Source organism: Trifolium pratense, linkage group LG7, assembly GCF_020283565.1.
Source record: "Trifolium pratense cultivar HEN17-A07 linkage group LG7, ARS_RC_1.1, whole genome shotgun sequence".
NCBI lineage: Eukaryota > Viridiplantae > Streptophyta > Magnoliopsida > Fabales > Fabaceae > Trifolium > Trifolium pratense.
In genome coordinates, this window is record NC_060065.1 from 13,151,992 (window position 1) to 13,170,811 (window position 18,820).

Below are 18,820 nucleotides of genomic sequence, written 5' to 3' on the forward strand. Positions count from 1 at the left end.
ACAATTTTCACTAGTTTGAACTTATAAAATAGTATAAAACCTAATTTATATTGCATAAGTTGTTTGCATAAGCTCTAAAAAAACTAAGTCAAACGGACCCTATATCTATCTTTATGATAAAAATAGCTTCTACACCTAAAAAAAATGGGCCAAACGGTACCTTATACTCTCGCAACCTAACCAGTAAGAGGGGTGTAAATGGAAAGTAGGGGGTGCGTGAGAAGCTCAGGAAACCTAAAAAGAAAGACTCGTCGCTAAAACTCGCGCTCTTTGATTAAAATTAACGTGGATGATCCATTTGAAAATAGTTCTAACATAAAGTGATGAAAATGAATATTAGAGAGAATATTCAAAATAGTACTTCATCCGTTCCTTTTTAAAGTGTCATTTTGAATAACCGTCCACTATTCGCATAATCTACTTTTATCATAAATTTTTATTAATGTATAAAATCAAATGTTAGCAAATAGAATATTATTCAATTTGTTATAAAATTTTAATAATTTTTTATGATAGATAATTAAAAATAGTAGTGATCAAAATTATACGATAACATGTGTGTCATGGTAAAAAACGACACTTAAAAACAAATAGATGGAGTAATTATTAGAGAAAATTTTCATGAATTTGAAGAATCTCAAGTCACAGGGTAAAACTAAAATGGATTCCATTTATCCTCACTTCAGTTTTGTCTCTCTTCCCTCTTTCTTGCCCATGCCAAACAATAGAAAATTGTAGTTTCTCCTCTCTTTCTCTCTTTGATATCTCTCTCTACAACATTGCTCTCGTAACAAACAGACGCATAAAGCTTTGCCACGTAAACTACCTCACGGGTCCATTTAACGATTTTTCATTAGGTCGAACTTGCGCGAAAACAAAAACCCTTTCATCAGTGGAAGTGTGAGTCACTGAGACACTCACACAAACACATAGCGAACTCAACTTCATCATCAGAAAACTCTAACAATGGATCCTTCATCTTCCACATCACTCCCACAATCTCTCCACCTCGCTATGGCCGCGTTACTCGGAGCCTCTTTCATGGCCATTTCCGCTTTCTACATCCACCGCCGCACCGTCGACCATGTCCTCCACCGTATCGTCGAAATCCGTCGCGCACCGCCTGCTGTAACAACCGATGAAGCAAACTCCGATGAGGAAGAGAACTACGGCGATGATCTGAGCGGGTTCGACGGCGGAGAAACGGAAACGGATAACGATTCGAGAAATTATCAAGGAACGTTGTCGAGGTCTTTAGATGAGAATACGAACTTGCTTCGAAACTATAGAGTTTCTTCTTCCATGCCGGACGTTGTTTCTGCAACTGAATGGTTTCCTGATGGTCGTAAGAACCGTTCGTCTTCGCATGATAATCTTAATTCTGTTCCGTTAGGGCTTCCATCTCTTCGAACGAGTTCAAAGCTTGGTGCGAATTTGAAAAACCTAAACATTTTCTGTTTTGTATGATTTTTTTAGTCTTGAAATGTTGGCTTTAATTTGTGATTTGTGGTTGGTAATTTTGTTGCAGAGAGTTCTCAGATTTCGAGTTCTTATAAGAGGATAGCTTCTGTTGGTAGAATTAACACTCCGAGATCACCGGGACGAAATACATTTGAAAATGCTGATGATTCTGATGATGATGGAACACAGCTTAGTGAGGATAATCGGATTCCTTTTTACCCTGTGGACTAGAGATTCTTCAAATTCTTATGTGAGGATTAAGCTGTTTATTTAAGTCTTTGTTAACTAAAATATGGATTTTGTTGATAATTTTCTTTTGGATTTAAATGATACACTTTTTCGGTGTAAATCAATAAGTTTTACCCTAAGGTCCAATGAAAAACTGATTTAGACCAACAATGTATGTTCATTAAACTCTTTTCATTTTCTTCGGTTAGTAGTAGGCAAGTTGAGGAACACACTTTCTTGTGTTTTAAGCATGTTTAGTTGGCCCTAATTGGTTTGCTAAAATGTTATTTGTTATTTTTTATGTAAAATACTACTTTGATTCATTTATTTTCTGGTTTTGAAGTTTTGTGTAGCAATTGGTGAAAGCAGTAACAAAATTTTAAAAATTAAAAAAAAAGTCAAAATAAGGTGTAACTTTTTTTGTATGTTAGCAAAAAGTTAGCATAGGAAATAAAAAAAAATAATTTCAAACCAATTAGGCTCTATAGAACCTGAGGTCCAGAGTCATTGCATTTTATATGTTAACATGATACTTGGATGGTTCACAATTCGAAGGCTTTGCAAGGATGCTTTTTTGATTTGGTAGTTTAAGATAGTATTGGTATGGTGCATGATAATAAATTTTTTTCCTTATCCTTGCTTTCTTTTGGTGTATCATAATTCGTGCTACATTTATTTCTATATCGGCCTTTTATGTGGTTCATGATGTTGTTGAATTGCAGGGACTAAATTCAACTGTTCCATTCAGAGTTGATGATGTAAATGCTGCGAATAATCAGATGTTTGGAGAGGTTTCGAAAGAAGCAGGAGCTGGTACAAATATTAACGGTGCAATTGCAGATTCAACTTCAGTAAATGCAGCTGGGAATGAACTTGTGTTTGTCAATAATGTCTTGTCGGCAAGAAGTACAATGCTCGGTACTTTTAAGTCCTATCGTTGTCTTACTATTCTTATTGTTTCTAAATTCTTTCGTGTTAAATAGTTTCGGATTTAATCCTGCATGTATCCTCATTTTCCTATCCTCTTTTTCTATTGTATTTTAACTTTGTTTGCTCCCCGTTTTTGTGCTTACTTTTTTAAATGATAACAAAACTATGAATACGTTTTCTATCGTCGTTTTATGGAGAAGTTGAAAGAACCAGTATTAAATGCATCATTGTCTTGTTCAGAGCCAATGAATATTGAAGAGGAGGAAGTTTGCAAGATGATTCGTGAATGCTTAGATTTGCGGAAGAAATATGTTTACAAGGAAAATCTCGTTCCATGGAAGGCTGAACCTGTCGAAACTAACTCTGATCCATTTCACTTTGAACCAGTTGAAGCAACAGGAGTAAGTTTCTTTCTTGTCCATTATTGATCTGTTACTCAGATTTTCCTCATACACGTGGAATCTGCTGGAGTTATTAACAGACATTTATGTTTTGAAGTGTTTGTCTGATAATGTTACGACTTACTGGCTTTTTGAAATTGCAAACAGCACCACTTTAGGATGGAAGATGGAGTCGTACGTGTTTTTGCAAGTAAAACTGGTATGCAGAGTGTTAACAATAGGGCATTTTGATGATTATTTCTCTGCTATCTAATTTTCAATATTTGTTTGTCGAGAATCAAAGAACTGAGCTTTATATGAATATGTGCACAGACACTTAAGAGCTATTCCCTGTTGCAAGCGCAACAAGTTTTTTTACTCATATGGATTACATTCTCAAAGTTATGTCCATTGGGAATGTTCGCTCTGCATGCTACCACAGACTGCGATTTCTTGAGGAAGTATGTTTTCACAAATTTCTTTATACATGCTTTCTTTATGCTTTACTGTGGCGTTTGTTTGTAACATCTATCTGATCATTATACAGAAATTCCGCCTTCATCTGTTACTGAATGCAGATCAGGAGTTTGTTGCCCAGAAAAGGGCACCACACCGAGACTTCTACAATATCCGAAAAGTTGATACTCACATTCATCATTCTGCATGCATGAATCAGAAGCATCTCCTTCGCTTCATCAAGTCAAAGTTAAGAAAAGAACCTGATGAGGTAAAAATCTGCTCTCAGATTATAACTATATTTTGAAATATAATGCTGTAGGCTTACCTCCCCCTCTTTTCGTTTTTCCTCTTGTAGTTTTAGATTAGTAGCTTTTGTATGTTTTTCTATTAGTATTAACTTATGTGTTCAGGTTGTTATATTTAGAGATGGAAAGTATATGACGCTTTAAGGAGGTGTTTGAGAGTTTGGAGTTGACTGGGTATGCATTGTCCTCTGATGTTTTCATTTAGCTTCTTCAAGAATGAGATCATCTTATGCTTACGGGCTTGCATTTCTGCTTATTTCTAATTAGTGAAAATTATGACGCAGATATGATCTGAATGTGGATTTGTTGGACGTCCATGCAGATAAGAGCACATTTCATAGATTTGACAAATTCAACCTAAAGTATAATCCTTGTGGACAGAGTAGACTCAGAGAGATATTTTTAAAGCAGGATAATCTTATCCAGGGTTAGTATAGCTATGAGAATGATACCTATTATTTAATTGTATAAAGTTTAGCAACTCCAAATGATTATTAAATGTGTTAGTTGATGTTTTTTGAATTCATAATAGCTTAAAACTACCCATATTGCAGGAAGGTTTCTGGCTGAAGTAACAAAGCAAGTTTTGTTGGATCTTGAAGCAAGTAAATATCAGGTAAGGTTTACAGTGATCTAAGTTACTTTTTCCCCGTGATATTCGTATCTCATTGTATTTCTGTAAAATATAAAATTTTCAGATGGCCGAGTACAGGATCTCTGTTTATGGAAGAAAACAGGGCGAATGGGATCAGCTGGCAAGTTGGTTTGTTAACAATGCTCTTTATAGTAAGAATGCCGTATGGCTAATCCAGGTAGTGTGTTGTTCATGTTGCTATTCAGGCAGCATTTCTCTCTTTCTCTCATGCTTGTTTTGATGATCAGCCTTTGTGGGGCTCAGTAGTAACCCCATTGTGGGCTGTGGCCTCAATAATAAAGTCTGTCCACTTTGTCTTAAATATGTTTGATCTGACTCTCTTAAGTTGTTTGCTATTTTCACCGAGATTTGTTTACACTGGCTACATGAGTTGATTGTAAACGCTGTCTCAGGAATGGCACTAACCATCATTTTCCTATTGAAGTTTCAAATGATTACACTGGCTTCTGTAGTTTTTTTAGCTTTAGGACCAGCTTAGTTTTCAGCCTGAAATTGCAATGGATAATGCTACAGGACAAAAATAGTCACATAAATGCCCTCAGAAAATTGATCAATAAAACTTCTAATTTAATATAAGGTCTCCAACGTGTCCTGTAGAGTCCATCTTATGAAAAGTGAATCCTTTCCTATTATTCTTTTCCTCCAAATTATAGGATTAACTCAATGAGTGCTATTACAATTACCAGAATAAATGATTTTTAATTGCATTGGCCACACCATACATTATTGTAAATAAAGCTATCTTTGTTGTCCACCTTTTTCCTTATATCTATTATTTTTTTACATATAAAATTTCCTATCCTTTTCAGATGTGTTTCAACCTGAAGTGCTTTTTATGTTACTTTTATTTTTTAAGTACAGTGATTGTTGGCACTAGAAAATGTAACTTCTTGTCAGCAGCATCATTACCTGATTTTTGTTTTCAAAATAAATAAAAACCTGATTGTCCACATCTCTTCTTTCTTCATAGCTTGAGCAGTGGTATGAGATGCTGAGTAGAATAATCATTTAGGTTACTGACTAACACAGTATCCCTGTTCCCACAAAAAGTAAAACCCAAAAGAAAAATGCTAATAACAAAAGGTAGTCACTTAAAAATATTTGACTTCGAAACCACATGAACAGAAAGTGGGATGTGGACAGTGGATTATGGATCTAAAGGAAAAAGTTGATAGAAACAAATGAAAAGGTAGAACATATGATTGAATGAATGTGTGAGAATAGAAGAGGTCTCTCCTTCAAGGGTTTACCCTTTATTAAGAATTACTCCTCTAACATACACACACTTATCAAATGTCGGAGGCTATATATAGTTTTCTCATGTAGAAGGCCCATATACTTTTTACTTACTTGAGCGTCCGACTACAGGTACAACCCCCTCTCCCTTCACACCATAGTATTGAAGAGGAGAACCACCGGTCATGTCGATTCTGATTAGTGTCGCCGTCTGTGAGAACTATAGTTCCCCTATATTTTCCTAAAACTTAAGATCAAAACTATGTTGGAGTAAGCCCTAAAAGCCAATCTATTTTGATAGAATCGTCTTTTGTATGATGACTTTGATTTATATATTTAATATATATATAATAAGACATTTCTTTATTATGTTTGTTTCAAACTAATAAAGTCCCTAGAATAGCTAGTCTAGTTAATGGAACATTAAGTGTGACTTAATAGTGAGACTCCATTAAACATAATGACACTATTTTTAAAGTATCCATAATTAAGTTTTACTGTGATGTGGGATAACAGTAAAACATAGAGACTATTATGTGAGTAGACCGATGACTTCATCTCACGAGTCATGGATATGAGATATCAAGTCTTCACATAGATATAAATATTAGGAGTAATATTTATATTGGATTGACCCGCCATGAGAATGCTACATTGTATTTATGAAAAGTGTCATAAGTTATTCTCATAGTGATAATGGTGTATACCACCCTTCGACCTGAAACCACTATGGACCCTAGATGTGGAGTAGAGTACTTAGTTGCCGTTCAAACATTGTCCGTAACAGGATGACTATAAAGTCGGTTGATGGGTACTCCACAAATCATGCTGAGGGACATGAGTGACCTAGATGGAATTTGCCCCTCCTACATAACAGGAGCAATATCTGTAGGCCTCTTGATGGAATATGACTGATAAAATGCGTGGCCACGCCGAACTAAGTCAATATGAGATATTGAGCTTATTCGTTGTTCAGTATATCCTGGGATCAAGAAATAAAATATTGAACCATACAAGGGTGACACGATCTATGTCTTGTGTTCAATATAGATATAAGGGCAAAGGGGTAATTATACACACGATCGTTATCACGGAAAGGTTTCGTCAGATCACATGACATTCTCGTCACTTGGGTAGCAGTGATGTGTTGCTAGATACCGCTCACTGTTTATAATATTAAATATGTGATTTAATATTATTGTCAACGTTACGAGAACCTATAGGGTCACACACAAAGGACAGATAGATGAGAGAAATAAATAAGTAAGACTTATTAGTAATTAAATAATTAAGTATGACTTATTATTTAATTTATGAAAATAGAGAAATGCGGTCCACCGTAAGGTACGGTGTAGTGCTTGGCTTGATGACCACACAAGTGATTCTATAAATAGAACCCTTGTGATGAAGTTTTAAAGAGAGCTTAACCTAATTCACAAAGTGAAAACCTAGCCGCCGCTCTCTAAAACCCGGTTCTCTCTGAATCTCTGGTGGAATTGGCTAGCACCGGTCATCGGAGAAGGTCTGTTCCTGTGGACTGAGTAGATGCATCGCTACTTTGCTTTGCTCGTGATCAGAAACAGTTTCTACTTTAAAGGTTCTGCACTTCAAGAGGTAAACACATAAACTTGTGGTTTTGTGTTCTTTGATTTGTGATTAATGGTTTAATCAAGATCCGTTCATCGGGATTGTTCCGCTAAGAGGATTAAATTTTTGAAAAAACTCCTCTTAAATCCCTTCAAACTACTCAAAAACGACTAATGGCCAACAAAAACAATGGCGTTCTCCGCAACGACAAACCGAAAATGCCCCTTGGCATGCCGCTCAATGAAATTGATAGCCACGATAGAGCACCGACCACCACATCTGAAAATGACCCTGATTATGATCCCTACATCCCAGACATGACAAGCTCGCAAGTGCACGAGCATGTCTTCGTAATAAAGAGTATCGAATCCACGTGGACTTGCAAGTAACAAGGTAGAGGGAATATTATATTGATATTGATCAAAATTAGTATCTTACATGGGAAAATTATTTTTGTTATATAAAAAGATTAGAGAAATAGTGAAGATGATTATGGTGGTTATTTTGGATTTTTAATGATCAAACAAGCATGCAACAAAGATCGATTTACTTATAATATAAAAGTACCCCAAGGTTATGGATTTCATCCAAAGCACAAATTATGTGTTTTTCTCATGTGAAAACCTATCTTTTTAAAAGAAAGTAAAAAAGGTATCTTAGCATTGTGAACAACTTTCCTTGTCATCGCGGTTGTAAAGCGCGCTAGTCCATGTCACCATGTTCGTAAAGCATCTGTCCATGTCACCATGCTCGTAGTGCTCAAGCATGCCAGATAGTTACCCCCAAGCATAACTGCGAAACATTTGTCACAAATGTGCTTTTTCTAGGCCTATTTTGATGGATATTTGATCAAGTCATCATGTGTTTTAAAGGAAGAGAATAATAATTTCGTGCATTATGGCCATTTTGTCCACTACATTTTGCCTTAAGAGCGAGAAAACCAAACATCAAGGGTTAGGATGACTGTCACGGTTGTGACAAACATAGCAGAAGAGGAAATAATGTCCGGAAACACGTGTTGTCACAGCCATGCCAGTGCTCCACAAGGCCGTGACAGGCTTTGTTAAGGCATTTTGGCAGTTTTAAATTTTGGTTTTCCCACTCTTAATGACACTTATGTTGTAACTATTCAATTTCCTAAGAAATTATCAACTTTATGGGCCTATATATCGAAGGTGAGAAAAAACACAAGAAGGGGGTTGAATTGTGTTTACTTTTTCTTGATTTAAAGAAAACTTAACTTATCAGCCTTTGAAGTAGTTCAGAGTTTGATGAAACTGTTGTTTTGTTAAGCATTTGCAGCGGATATTGAAAAGCTAAGAGAAAGAGAGAAGAGAACACAAAACAATTTTATACTGATTCCTCCCACAAATTGAGAGAAGTCTAGTCCCCTTGCACTTCCACGATATTTCACTATAATCACCAAGATTACAATTGCTCAAACACCAAGCAAGAGACTTCCTCTGCTCAAACACTAGTAAGAGACTTCTATGCTCAAACACCTAGCAAGAGACTTCCTTTTGCTCCAACACTATCTAAGAGACTTCCATTTGCTCAAAGTTCAAATGACAAGAGACTTGCTTTTTTTTGTTCTACGTTTTTTATTTTGTTATGCGCTTTTCTTTCTTCCTTTATTTTTTTTATAATAAAAATATGGTTTTCTATTTCCAACTTGTTTTTTTGGTTATTTTTCAATAATTAATTAATACTGACTGCTCGATTAAAAATAATAATAATAATAATACTAACAAACTAATGTGATTTTAAAAAGCCATAATGATATTAATAAAACAAAATATATTATTATATATATTATTATTATTATTATTATTATATATATATATATATATATATATATATATATATATATGCATAAATTTATGCATTTATGAATCTGGTAGGATCTTACGATCCGTGTTACGATCCCCCGATTCATGATCTTGTGATCCTTCCCCGATCTCGACTCTGACTACTTTGCTCCTGTCTAATTTTTAATTTTCCAACGGTGACCTTCACCTCTCGATCCTTCGGTCATTATCTACGTACATGTGAATATATTTATCATTATATCTATCTATTACTAATATATTAAAATCGATTACCACCAAAATTACTAATTTATCTTTATTACTTTTAATCACGTTGCAAGTTTTATATCCTTCATTGTAATTTCACTACAAAAATATTAATAATATATATAAAAAGAATATAAGATAAATACAAACAAAAAATATAGAAAGAATTTGCCTAGTCGTATTGATTCTTTGAAAGACAAGTTGTCGTTTTTAGACCAGAAGGGGGAAGAGGATGACCTGTCTGGTGATGAGTTAGAGGAGTTGCACGAGGTCATAGCGAATATTCACTCTCTCTCTCGGTTGAGTGCCAGCATCAGCTGGCAACAGTCTCGCTCGTTGTGGCTTAAAGAAGGAGATGCGAACTCGAAGTATTTTCATACTGTTGCTGCAGGTCGTCAAAGGGGGAATACTATCTCTGTAATTCAAGTGGGTGGGGCTACTTTGGAGGGCGTGTCTCCTATTCGGCAGGCCGTGTTTTCGCATTTTGCGTCTCACTTTAAGTCCTCCAACGTGGAGAGGCCCGGGGTGGATAATCTCTTGTTTAAAAGGTTGAATCATGTTGAGTGCAGTAGCCTCACTAAACCTTTCTCGGAAGACGAGGTGAAATCAGCTGTGTGGGACTGTGATAGCTTTAAAAGCCCTGGTCCTGACGGGATAAATTTTGGTTTCATAAAGGATTTTTGGGCTGAGCTTCGAGGTGATGTTATGCGTTTTATTTCTGATTTTCATCGGAATGGTAAGTTGTCAAAGGGCATTAATTCTACTTTCATAGCCCTGATTCCAAAGGTTGATAGCCCTCAACGGTTGAATGAGTTTAGGCCGATTTCGCTTGTAGGAAGCCTTTATAAAATTTTGGCAAAGGTTCTGGCTAATAGGTTGCGTCTTGTTATTGGTAGTGTGATATCAGAGTCTCAGTCAGCGTTTGTTAAGGATAGACAAATTCTGGATGGCATTCTCATTGCTAATGAGGTAGTGGATGAGGCACGAAAGTCTAAAAAAGAACTTATGCTTTTCAAAGTGGATTTTGAGAAGGCCTATGATTCGGTGGATTGGGGATACCTGGATAAGGTTATGGAGAGAATGTCGTTTCCAACATTGTGGAGGAAATGGATTAGGGAGTGTGTGGGCACGGCTACGGCTTCTGTTCTTGTTAATGGTTGTCCAACTGACGAATTCCCTCTCGAGAGGGGCCTTAGACAAGGAGACCCTCTATCTCCTTTCCTTTTTCTCTTAGCTGCTGAGGGTTTGAATGTGTTGATGGAGGCTATGGTCACCCAAAACTTTTTTACGGGGTATAACATGGGCGAGTTTGATCCTATATCGGTGACGCACCTTCAATTTGCTGATGACACTCTTCTGCTTGGTGAAAAGAGTTGGGCTAATGTTCGAGCCTTGAGGGCTGTCCTGGTGCTGTTTGAGACGATGTCTGGCTTGAAAGTTAATTTCAACAAAAGTATGTTGGTGGGGGTTAATATTCCTGATTCTTGGTTACACGAGGCTGCGTCGGCTCTATGTTGTAAAGTGGGAAAGATTCCTTTCCTTTATCTGGGTCTTCCTATTGGGGGCGATTCGAGGCGTTTGGTCTTTTGGGAACCGTTGTTGGATCGTTTAAAAAATAGATTATCTGGGTGGAAAAGTCGTTTTCTTTCTTTTGGTGGTCGTCTGGTTTTACTGAAGTCTGTCTTGACCTCTCTACCTGTCTATGCTCTATCCTTTTTCAAAGCTCCCTCAGGTATCATTTCTTCTATTGAATCTCTTTTAATTAATTTTTTTTGGGGGGGGGTGTGAGGCTTCTAGGAAAACAGCTTGGGTTAATTGGAAAACTATTTGTCTTCGTAAGGAGTATGGAGGTCTGGGGGTTAGGCAGTTGAGGGAGTTCAACTTGGCACTTCTAGGTAAATGGTGTTGGAGGATGTTAGTGGATAGAGAGGGGATGTGGTTTAGAGTGTTGGCAGCTCGGTACGGGATGGAGCGAGGGCGACTGCGAGATGGAGGGAGGAAAGGGTCTACGTGGTGGCGAGAGATAGTGAGTATTAGGGAGGGTGTTGGTGTGCCAGAGGGAAGATGGTTTGGGGATCATGTTGTTAGGAGGGTGGGGGACGGTGTCGATACTTTTTTCTGGACCGATCCCTGGTTGGATGAGAACCCGTTGAGTGAGCGGTTTGGGCGTTTGTTTGAGTTGGCTGAGACCAAATTGCTTACGGTGTCTGAGATGTTCCATCGTGGGTGGGGGACGGATGGGGCGGCCTGGGTGTGGCGTAGACAGTTGAGGGCGTGGGAGGAGGAGATGTTAGGGGAGTGTCAGTCTTTACTTTCTAACATTTCTTTACAGGCACAGTATTCAGATAGGTGGCAGTGGCAGCCAGACCCCGATACAGGCTTTACTGTTCGTGGAGCATATCAGCTTTTGACTTCTATTCATCCGGTTACTTTGGATGAGGCAGAGCATCTCATTTGGCATCCTCAGGTTCCCTTGAAGGTTTCCATTTTGGCGTGGCGTTTACTGCGTGACAGGTTGCCCACTAAGTCAAACCTGGTCACTAGAGGCATATTATCTTCTGCAGCTCATCTGTGTGTATCTGGTTGCGGGGTGGTAGAGTCGGCTCATCACTTATTCATCTCTTGCAGTACTTTTGGTCCTCTTTGGGATCTAGTTCGGACTTGGATTGGTATTTCTTCGGTGGAGTCTAATTCTATCAGGGATCATTTTGTTCAGTTTACTCTCTCAGCTGGTGGATCTAGAGCACGTCGGTCTTTTTTACAACTCATTTGACTTGCTAGCGTATGGGTTGTGTGGACGGAAAGAAATCACAGGTTATTCAGGGGCTCAGTCAGTACTATTTATCAGTTGTTGGACAAGATTAAGCTTTTTTCCTATAGGTGGTTGAAGACGACGAGTGTTACTTTAGTCGCAAACTACCATAGTTGGTGGTCTAGTCCTTTATTATGTTTGGGCCTTGTATGATTGTTTATTTTTTCTCTATGACTATTTGTAAACTTTGATAGTCTATCTTGGCACATCTTGTGCTAAGAAGACTAGTTTGTTAATATATATCTCATTTTGGCTTGTTCAAAAAATAAAAAGATGATATGCTTAAAAATAGGAATAAAATAAATTATGATAAGAACAAAACAGAAAAATATATTTATGCTTAAAAATAGGAATAAAAAGAACCAATGAAAAAATAAGATAAATATGCATAACAATAGGAATATAGAAAAATTGAAACATAAACAATATTTTTGCAAAAAAAATAAAAAAAAAGAAACAATATTTCTCATAAAAAATAAACAAACAATATTACCACCAAAGTTACTAGTACTAATTTTTAATAATAATATAATAAAGTTATTATTATTAAAAAAATATAATAATAAAGTTTTTTTGAGCAATATAATACTAAAGTTATTATAAAAAATATATAATAAAATTAATTACTATCAAATTTACTAAATTATCCTAATCAAATTTTAAATTTTTTATTAAAAAATATACACGAGAGCATTATTTGTCATTGATAATTTATTCATTTAATAAATTTTACAAGAAATAACACATCACAAGTTTCACTTATATTTTAACAATATTATATAATAAATTTTTAAATATTTTATTCTAAATAAATTTTAACCTTAATATAATAAGAAACTTAATATCGAATAAAAGTCAATAGACCCGTGCGAATGCACGAGTCTTTTAACTAGTTCATAAAAAAAATCAAAAACATAAAATTAGATTAAACATACAAGACACACCATAAAATAAAGTAAGGAAATAAATCACATAACCACAAGCGGAACCCCCACAACAGGCGGTGAAGGAGGTCTCTCCACACCTCCCACCCCATCGCTACATGCGATGTCCCCGGCAGCGAGACCAAAAAAACTTCTTACAACTCCAAAGTAAAGCGGACTACTCATCTTGATCATGGTCGATAACCACAAGCATAAACTAAAACGAAGAACAAATAACTAAGAACAAAGAAAATAAAAAGAGAAAACTTTATTTAGTATAATATGGAATGTTTGCAAGAGATGATGAATGTCTTTAACATGAGAGGATGACTCTTTGTATAGCCACAAAAGGGTAAATGGTCATAAAGAGGGAAAAGGAAAGACCAAAAATTTGTTGATGCATCATACGGGTGTGTCTTGCATTAAGGATGTGATTGGTAACATAAACAAGCTAGCTTATAGCTTATTATATGAGCTTATAAGCTTGTTTCAAAAAATTAGAGTTGTTTGGTAACAAGTTTTTTTTACTAGCTTATAGTTTTTTTCAGATGCTATTTTAAGTAGCGTTTGAGCTTATAGCTTATAGCTTTTTACACTTTATTTCATTTTCACCCTTTAATTTAATAACTACTCACTCTAAAAAAGAAACTACTAACTATCAATTATGTCATTTTATATTTATTAACCGCTTTAAAAGCTAATTTTACTAAACACTTTATTTCAATTAGCTAGCTTTTCAGCTTTCCAGCTATAAGCTAGCTTTTCAGCCGTAAGCTAGCTTATTAGCTATCAGCTAACTTATAACTTATTTTTACCAAACATATCCTAAGTGAAACTACTACAAAAACCATACATATTTTAGAGGTATAAAAAAATGTAGTAAAATAGCTAGTTTCAATAACTTGACCTATAAGTAAAATTTATTAAGTAAAATAACTGTTAAAATTATGCATATTTTAGAGGTGTGATCAGGATACAACTCTGGATGTATCACATATCACTGCCGGAGATGAAACAGATGCGCTGATGGCAACTCTTATTCATGTCATCAACGGGCAAAGCTGGATGGATGTGGATCTTCCATGATTAAAACAAGATGGAGATCCTCACATACTACTAGACGCACAATAAGCGTAATAACAAAGAGGATCAAAACATACATTTACTTCTCCATTCAATTCGGTGCTTCATCTTCCTGTCTTAATTTAAACAACAAATACACTATAACATATGATATAACTTGTTAATCAGTAATCGCAGTCAACAAATTAAAAGCATAAACTACTCACACCTACACATGATGAGCAACAAACATAAACTAAACAATACTAAACTAAGAACACAAGAGAAAATGAAAGAAAATTATTTTTCTAAAATTAAAAGAAGCTACACCTGAGTTTCTTGGTTTTTTGCGTCAACCTAGCTATTACAAGCTATGAAGCACGGACTCCGACACGGACACCGCGACACGACACGGCCACCGCGACACTGCTAATGTAAAAAATATAGGATACCGACACCGCTACATATTTATGAAACCATATAATTGAGAATCAAAATATATACATGTAAATTTAATTTGAGCAAGTTATTTTTTAAAAAAAGTTTTAAAACAAGATATGATAGTATTTTACCTTTATTTATCTATCTACGATCGAAAAAACTAAAAATATCGTAATCTAAATGTAATGTCTTCAATCCCTCATTGATCAATATTGTTGTTTCTACACATCTTTAACTCTTGTAGATATGTCTGATATGTGCATAATGAGAGTATAAGCAAAGAAAAAATAATTATTTTTGGGACACTTGTCCGACACGTGTCATATGAGTGTCTTACAGCCTACAGGTGTCGGACACCGATCAAAAGAGTGTCAAACTAAAGGAAAAATTGAATTTTTTTTCCAACATCGATATGAGCTATTCGACACGTGTCGGACGAGGGTCATACAAGTGTCGAACATCGACACGTGTCGGACACCGCGCCACGCCTAAACATAGAGGTGTCGGTGCTTCCTAGATTACAAGGTTTGTGAAAATACATTTTTCGAATTACCTTAATTTTATCTTCCTCTTCAATCGATCTTAAAAAAAAATACTAAATATATCACACTAAAAGTATTTTTTTTTTTTATAATAAGAATAAGAGGGATTTATGAATCCAATGACCAAAAGAAACATTTTTTTTTTTGGTTCAAAAAACTTCTTTTTTTTTAATAGATAAGACATCAATATTACTCATAATTGTTTGACCCAAATCAATTTTGACATGTGCGCTATTCAATGAATCCAATGACCAAAAGAAGCATTGCACATCAAATCTTATCTTTTAACTATTTTGTTTTTCTTCCTTTTATTAAATTTGGCTATATATATTTTTGCTTATAACAAAAGCTAGCAAAAACATCATTGAGTCTAAAACAAGAAAAACAATGAGTAGAGAGTGCTCAATTCCATCGCTGAAGAAAAAATTGCTAGCTGAAGAAACCCTTCTTGTTGAGTCAAATCCAATAACTAACCAAAGAAAGCCTGGATGGAAGGCTATGCCTTATATTTTAGGTGTGTTTCTTATAATATGCAATATAATTTGAAACTTTTTCAATTTTTTTATTGTGCATTTGTGCTCAGGGGAAATGATTGATTGACATGAAGAATTTTGTGCAGGAAATGATACAGTTGAGAGGTTGGCAAATTTTGGAATGCAAACAAACTTTATTGTGTATTTGATGAAAGTTTATAACATGGATCATGTTCTTGCTGCAAATATTATGAATACTTGGATGGCTGTCTCCAATGTTGTTCCTCTCATTGGTGCCTTTGTTGCTGATTCCTACTTGGGAAAATTTCTTACAATTGCCATTGCTTCCTTTGCTAGTCTTATAGTATGTTTTCATTTCATTAATTTGAGTTTATAAGGTCATGCTAAATAATGCCTCTGAGACACTTGTTAAGCATACCAAAATAGAAAATAAAAGATAAAATTAATATTTGTAAGACAACCTTTTACACTTTTAAGATATTAAATGCACAAGTTCCAAAATAAAATTTCCTTTTTAATATGCTTAATCATTGCTCTGGGCTCTGGCCGAGAGATTGAACAAAAAAATATATATTATTGTCTCGGGGCACTGTTTATAGTATGCTTAATACTTCTAGGTTTCATTAACTAACTGAGTTAACTCGTGTATATTATCGAGCAGGTAAATCAGTTATTAAATGAATCTATTTTTATTTTTTTCACTTAAAATGTTTGTAGAGTTAAACCATGACACTGTAATAACATGGAAAATTGCTGATATTTCAACACATCTTTAATTTGTTATTAAACCATTAGATTATCATATTATATAATTCAACTTTTGTTTATAATATTACTTATAGGGATTGGTGATACTAATGCTAACAGCATGGGTGCCAGAACTTCATCCAACACCATGCTCAATTCAACAGCAACAATCTGGTATTTGTAATGACCACACAGATTTCCAACTACGGGTCTTAATTTTTGGTCTATTCTGGTTATCAATTGGCACTGGTGGAATTAGACCTTGCAGCATTCCCTTTGCAGTTGATCAATTTGATTTGACAACTTCTGAAGGAAGACATGGAAGTAGCAGGTTTTATAATTTGTACTACACCACACAAACACTAGTTATGTTGATAAACCAAACACTTTTGGTTTATATTGAAGATTCTGTTAGTTGGACTCTTGGTTATGGATTGTTCACTATGTTTATGGTTGTTTCGATTATCATTTTCTTTGCTGGTATAAGAGTTTATTCTTATGTTCAGCCTGAAGGAAGTATATTCTATAACATTGCTCAAGTGTTGGTAGCAGCTAGACACAAGAAACACCTTCATCTTCCTGCTTTTGAGGATTCAGAAGGAGCTTTCTATGATCCTACATTCCAGAATGATTCGGACGGAAAATTGCCTCTTACAAAAGAATTTAGGTAAGCACTTATATGGCATCATAGTCATTTTTTAAGAAAAAATCGGACTTGGCCAATTATCAATTGATTCAAATGCGGTCAAATCTAAGCCTATTAAACTCGATTGAACCGGGTTAAACTGAGTTCAACCGCGGATGATTCAACCAATTTGTTTTTTCTCTCAATTATTTTTAAAAGATAAATCTAAAAGTCAAAAGGGACAATTGATATCTTTAAAAAATTAGACCTTAATAAATCTCTTATGGAGAGTTTGTCTTCCATTTGGGTCACAAAAGGTTCGAGAGGTCAACCACTGCAATTGCGCAAAGAATATATATAGCAAGTTTTCAATAAAAAAATATTATAATATAGATCTTAATAAAATACTTTCATTTATCTAATTATGACATTTAAAATATTAGTAGAAATTTCAAAGGATATTATATGCTTCCTTAACCTTATAATTAATGATTTTAATGATTGATATTTATTTTGATTTTTTATTATAGTTGTTTAAACAAAGCTGCTATTGTGGTTGAGGAGAATGAATTAACCAATGATGGATCAAGCAAAGATCCATGGAGACTTTGTAGCATCCAACAAATTGAAGAATTGAAGTGCATGCTAAAAATAATACCAATATGGGTAACAAGCATCATAGTCTTCATTCCACTAGGACAACTATCAATATTTTCAATATCACAAGCCTTAAAAATGGACAGAAACATAGGAAATTTTGAAATACATGCTGGCTCATTATCAGTAATAACATTAATAGCAATAGGTATATTTCTACCATTCTATGATAGTGTAATTTCACCTTTACTTGAGAAAATCACAAAACAAGAACAAGGACTAACAACCCTTCAAAGGATAGGACTTGGACATGGTTCTGCAATTCTATCAGTAGTAGTTGCAGGGTTGGTTGAAAAAAGAAGAAGGGAATTAACAATTTCAATGGGAGATTCTAACGGCGTTGCGCCTATGTCGGTAATGTGGCTAGCTCCTCAGTTTTTGCTTATAGCATTTTGTCATATTTTTGGAACAGTTGGATACACTGAATTTTTCAACAAAGAATCACCTAATAGTATGAGAAGTATAAGCAATTCTTTGCTATGTCTCAATATTTCCGTTGGTAGTAACCTTAGCACATTCATTGTGAACATTGTGCATTCTTATACAGGGAAACAAGGTGGATCAGATTGGCTTGATAGTGATATTAATAAGGGAAGATTGGAGTATTTCTATTTCATCATTGCTGGATTGGCAGTGCTAAATTTGTGTTATTTTATATTTTGTGCTCGTAAATATTGTTACAAGGTCACTTCATTAAAAGGATAACAAATAGTGACAAACTATGGTTTGTAGATTGGTCACAAATATATTTTACATAAACTTTCCTTGATTTGTCAAACAAAAATAAACCTTCCTTGTAATAGAAGTGACATGAATAATTTCCAGAGTGTTTGAAGTTCAATGTCTGTTTTCTACCAATCATAGCTAATATTTATTTGTGTTTTAGTATATATTAAAATTGCTCGTCTTATATAAGGTTACTTCGGTTACTTCTTTCAAGGCTTATACATAAGAATATTGTAATTCTTCATACAATCATACATTATTAAATTTAGGTTAAAATTAGCCTAGCTAATCACGAATAGTTTATAGTTGATGGTTGATGACATATAGCTTATAGCTGATAGTTTATTACTGATGACTGATAAGCTAATTGCAGTATTTGGCTATTAAATTTATTATCATACATTTTTATTTTATTTTTTGTGTTTATTATCATACATATTATATAAGGTTATTATTTTACTAGACCCTTACCCGT

At 34.9% G+C, this 18,820-nt stretch overlaps 1 protein-coding gene and 1 pseudogene across 1 annotated transcript; both read left to right on the top strand.

Annotated features, from left to right (window-relative positions):
• The first annotated feature begins 838 nt into the window (after nt 1-838).
• LOC123895875 lies at nt 839-5,606 on the top strand (annotated as a pseudogene).
• A 9,877-nt stretch (nt 5,607-15,483) lies between these two features.
• Nucleotides 15,484-18,499, top strand: LOC123895877 (protein NRT1/ PTR FAMILY 2.13-like). The gene is made up of 4 exons (XM_045946347.1): nt 15,484-15,610; nt 15,716-15,933; nt 16,433-17,004; nt 17,493-18,499. The coding sequence occupies exons 1-4, from the start codon at nt 15,484-15,486 to the stop codon at nt 18,322-18,324; spliced, it is 1,749 nt and encodes a 582-aa protein (XP_045802303.1). The 3' UTR covers nt 18,325-18,499.
• The last annotated feature ends 321 nt before the right edge of the window (nt 18,500-18,820 follow it).

Coding starts and splice junctions, on each gene's coding strand:
- LOC123895877 (XM_045946347.1), top strand. CDS start 15,484: ATGAGTAGAGAGTGCTCAATTCCATCGCTGAAGAAAAAATTGCTAGCT. Junction 15,611..15,715: donor GGCTATGCCTTATATTTTAG/GTGTGTTTCTTA, acceptor AATTTTGTGCAG/GAAATGATACAGTTGAGAGG. Junction 15,934..16,432: donor CTTCCTTTGCTAGTCTTATA/GTATGTTTTCAT, acceptor TATTACTTATAG/GGATTGGTGATACTAATGCT.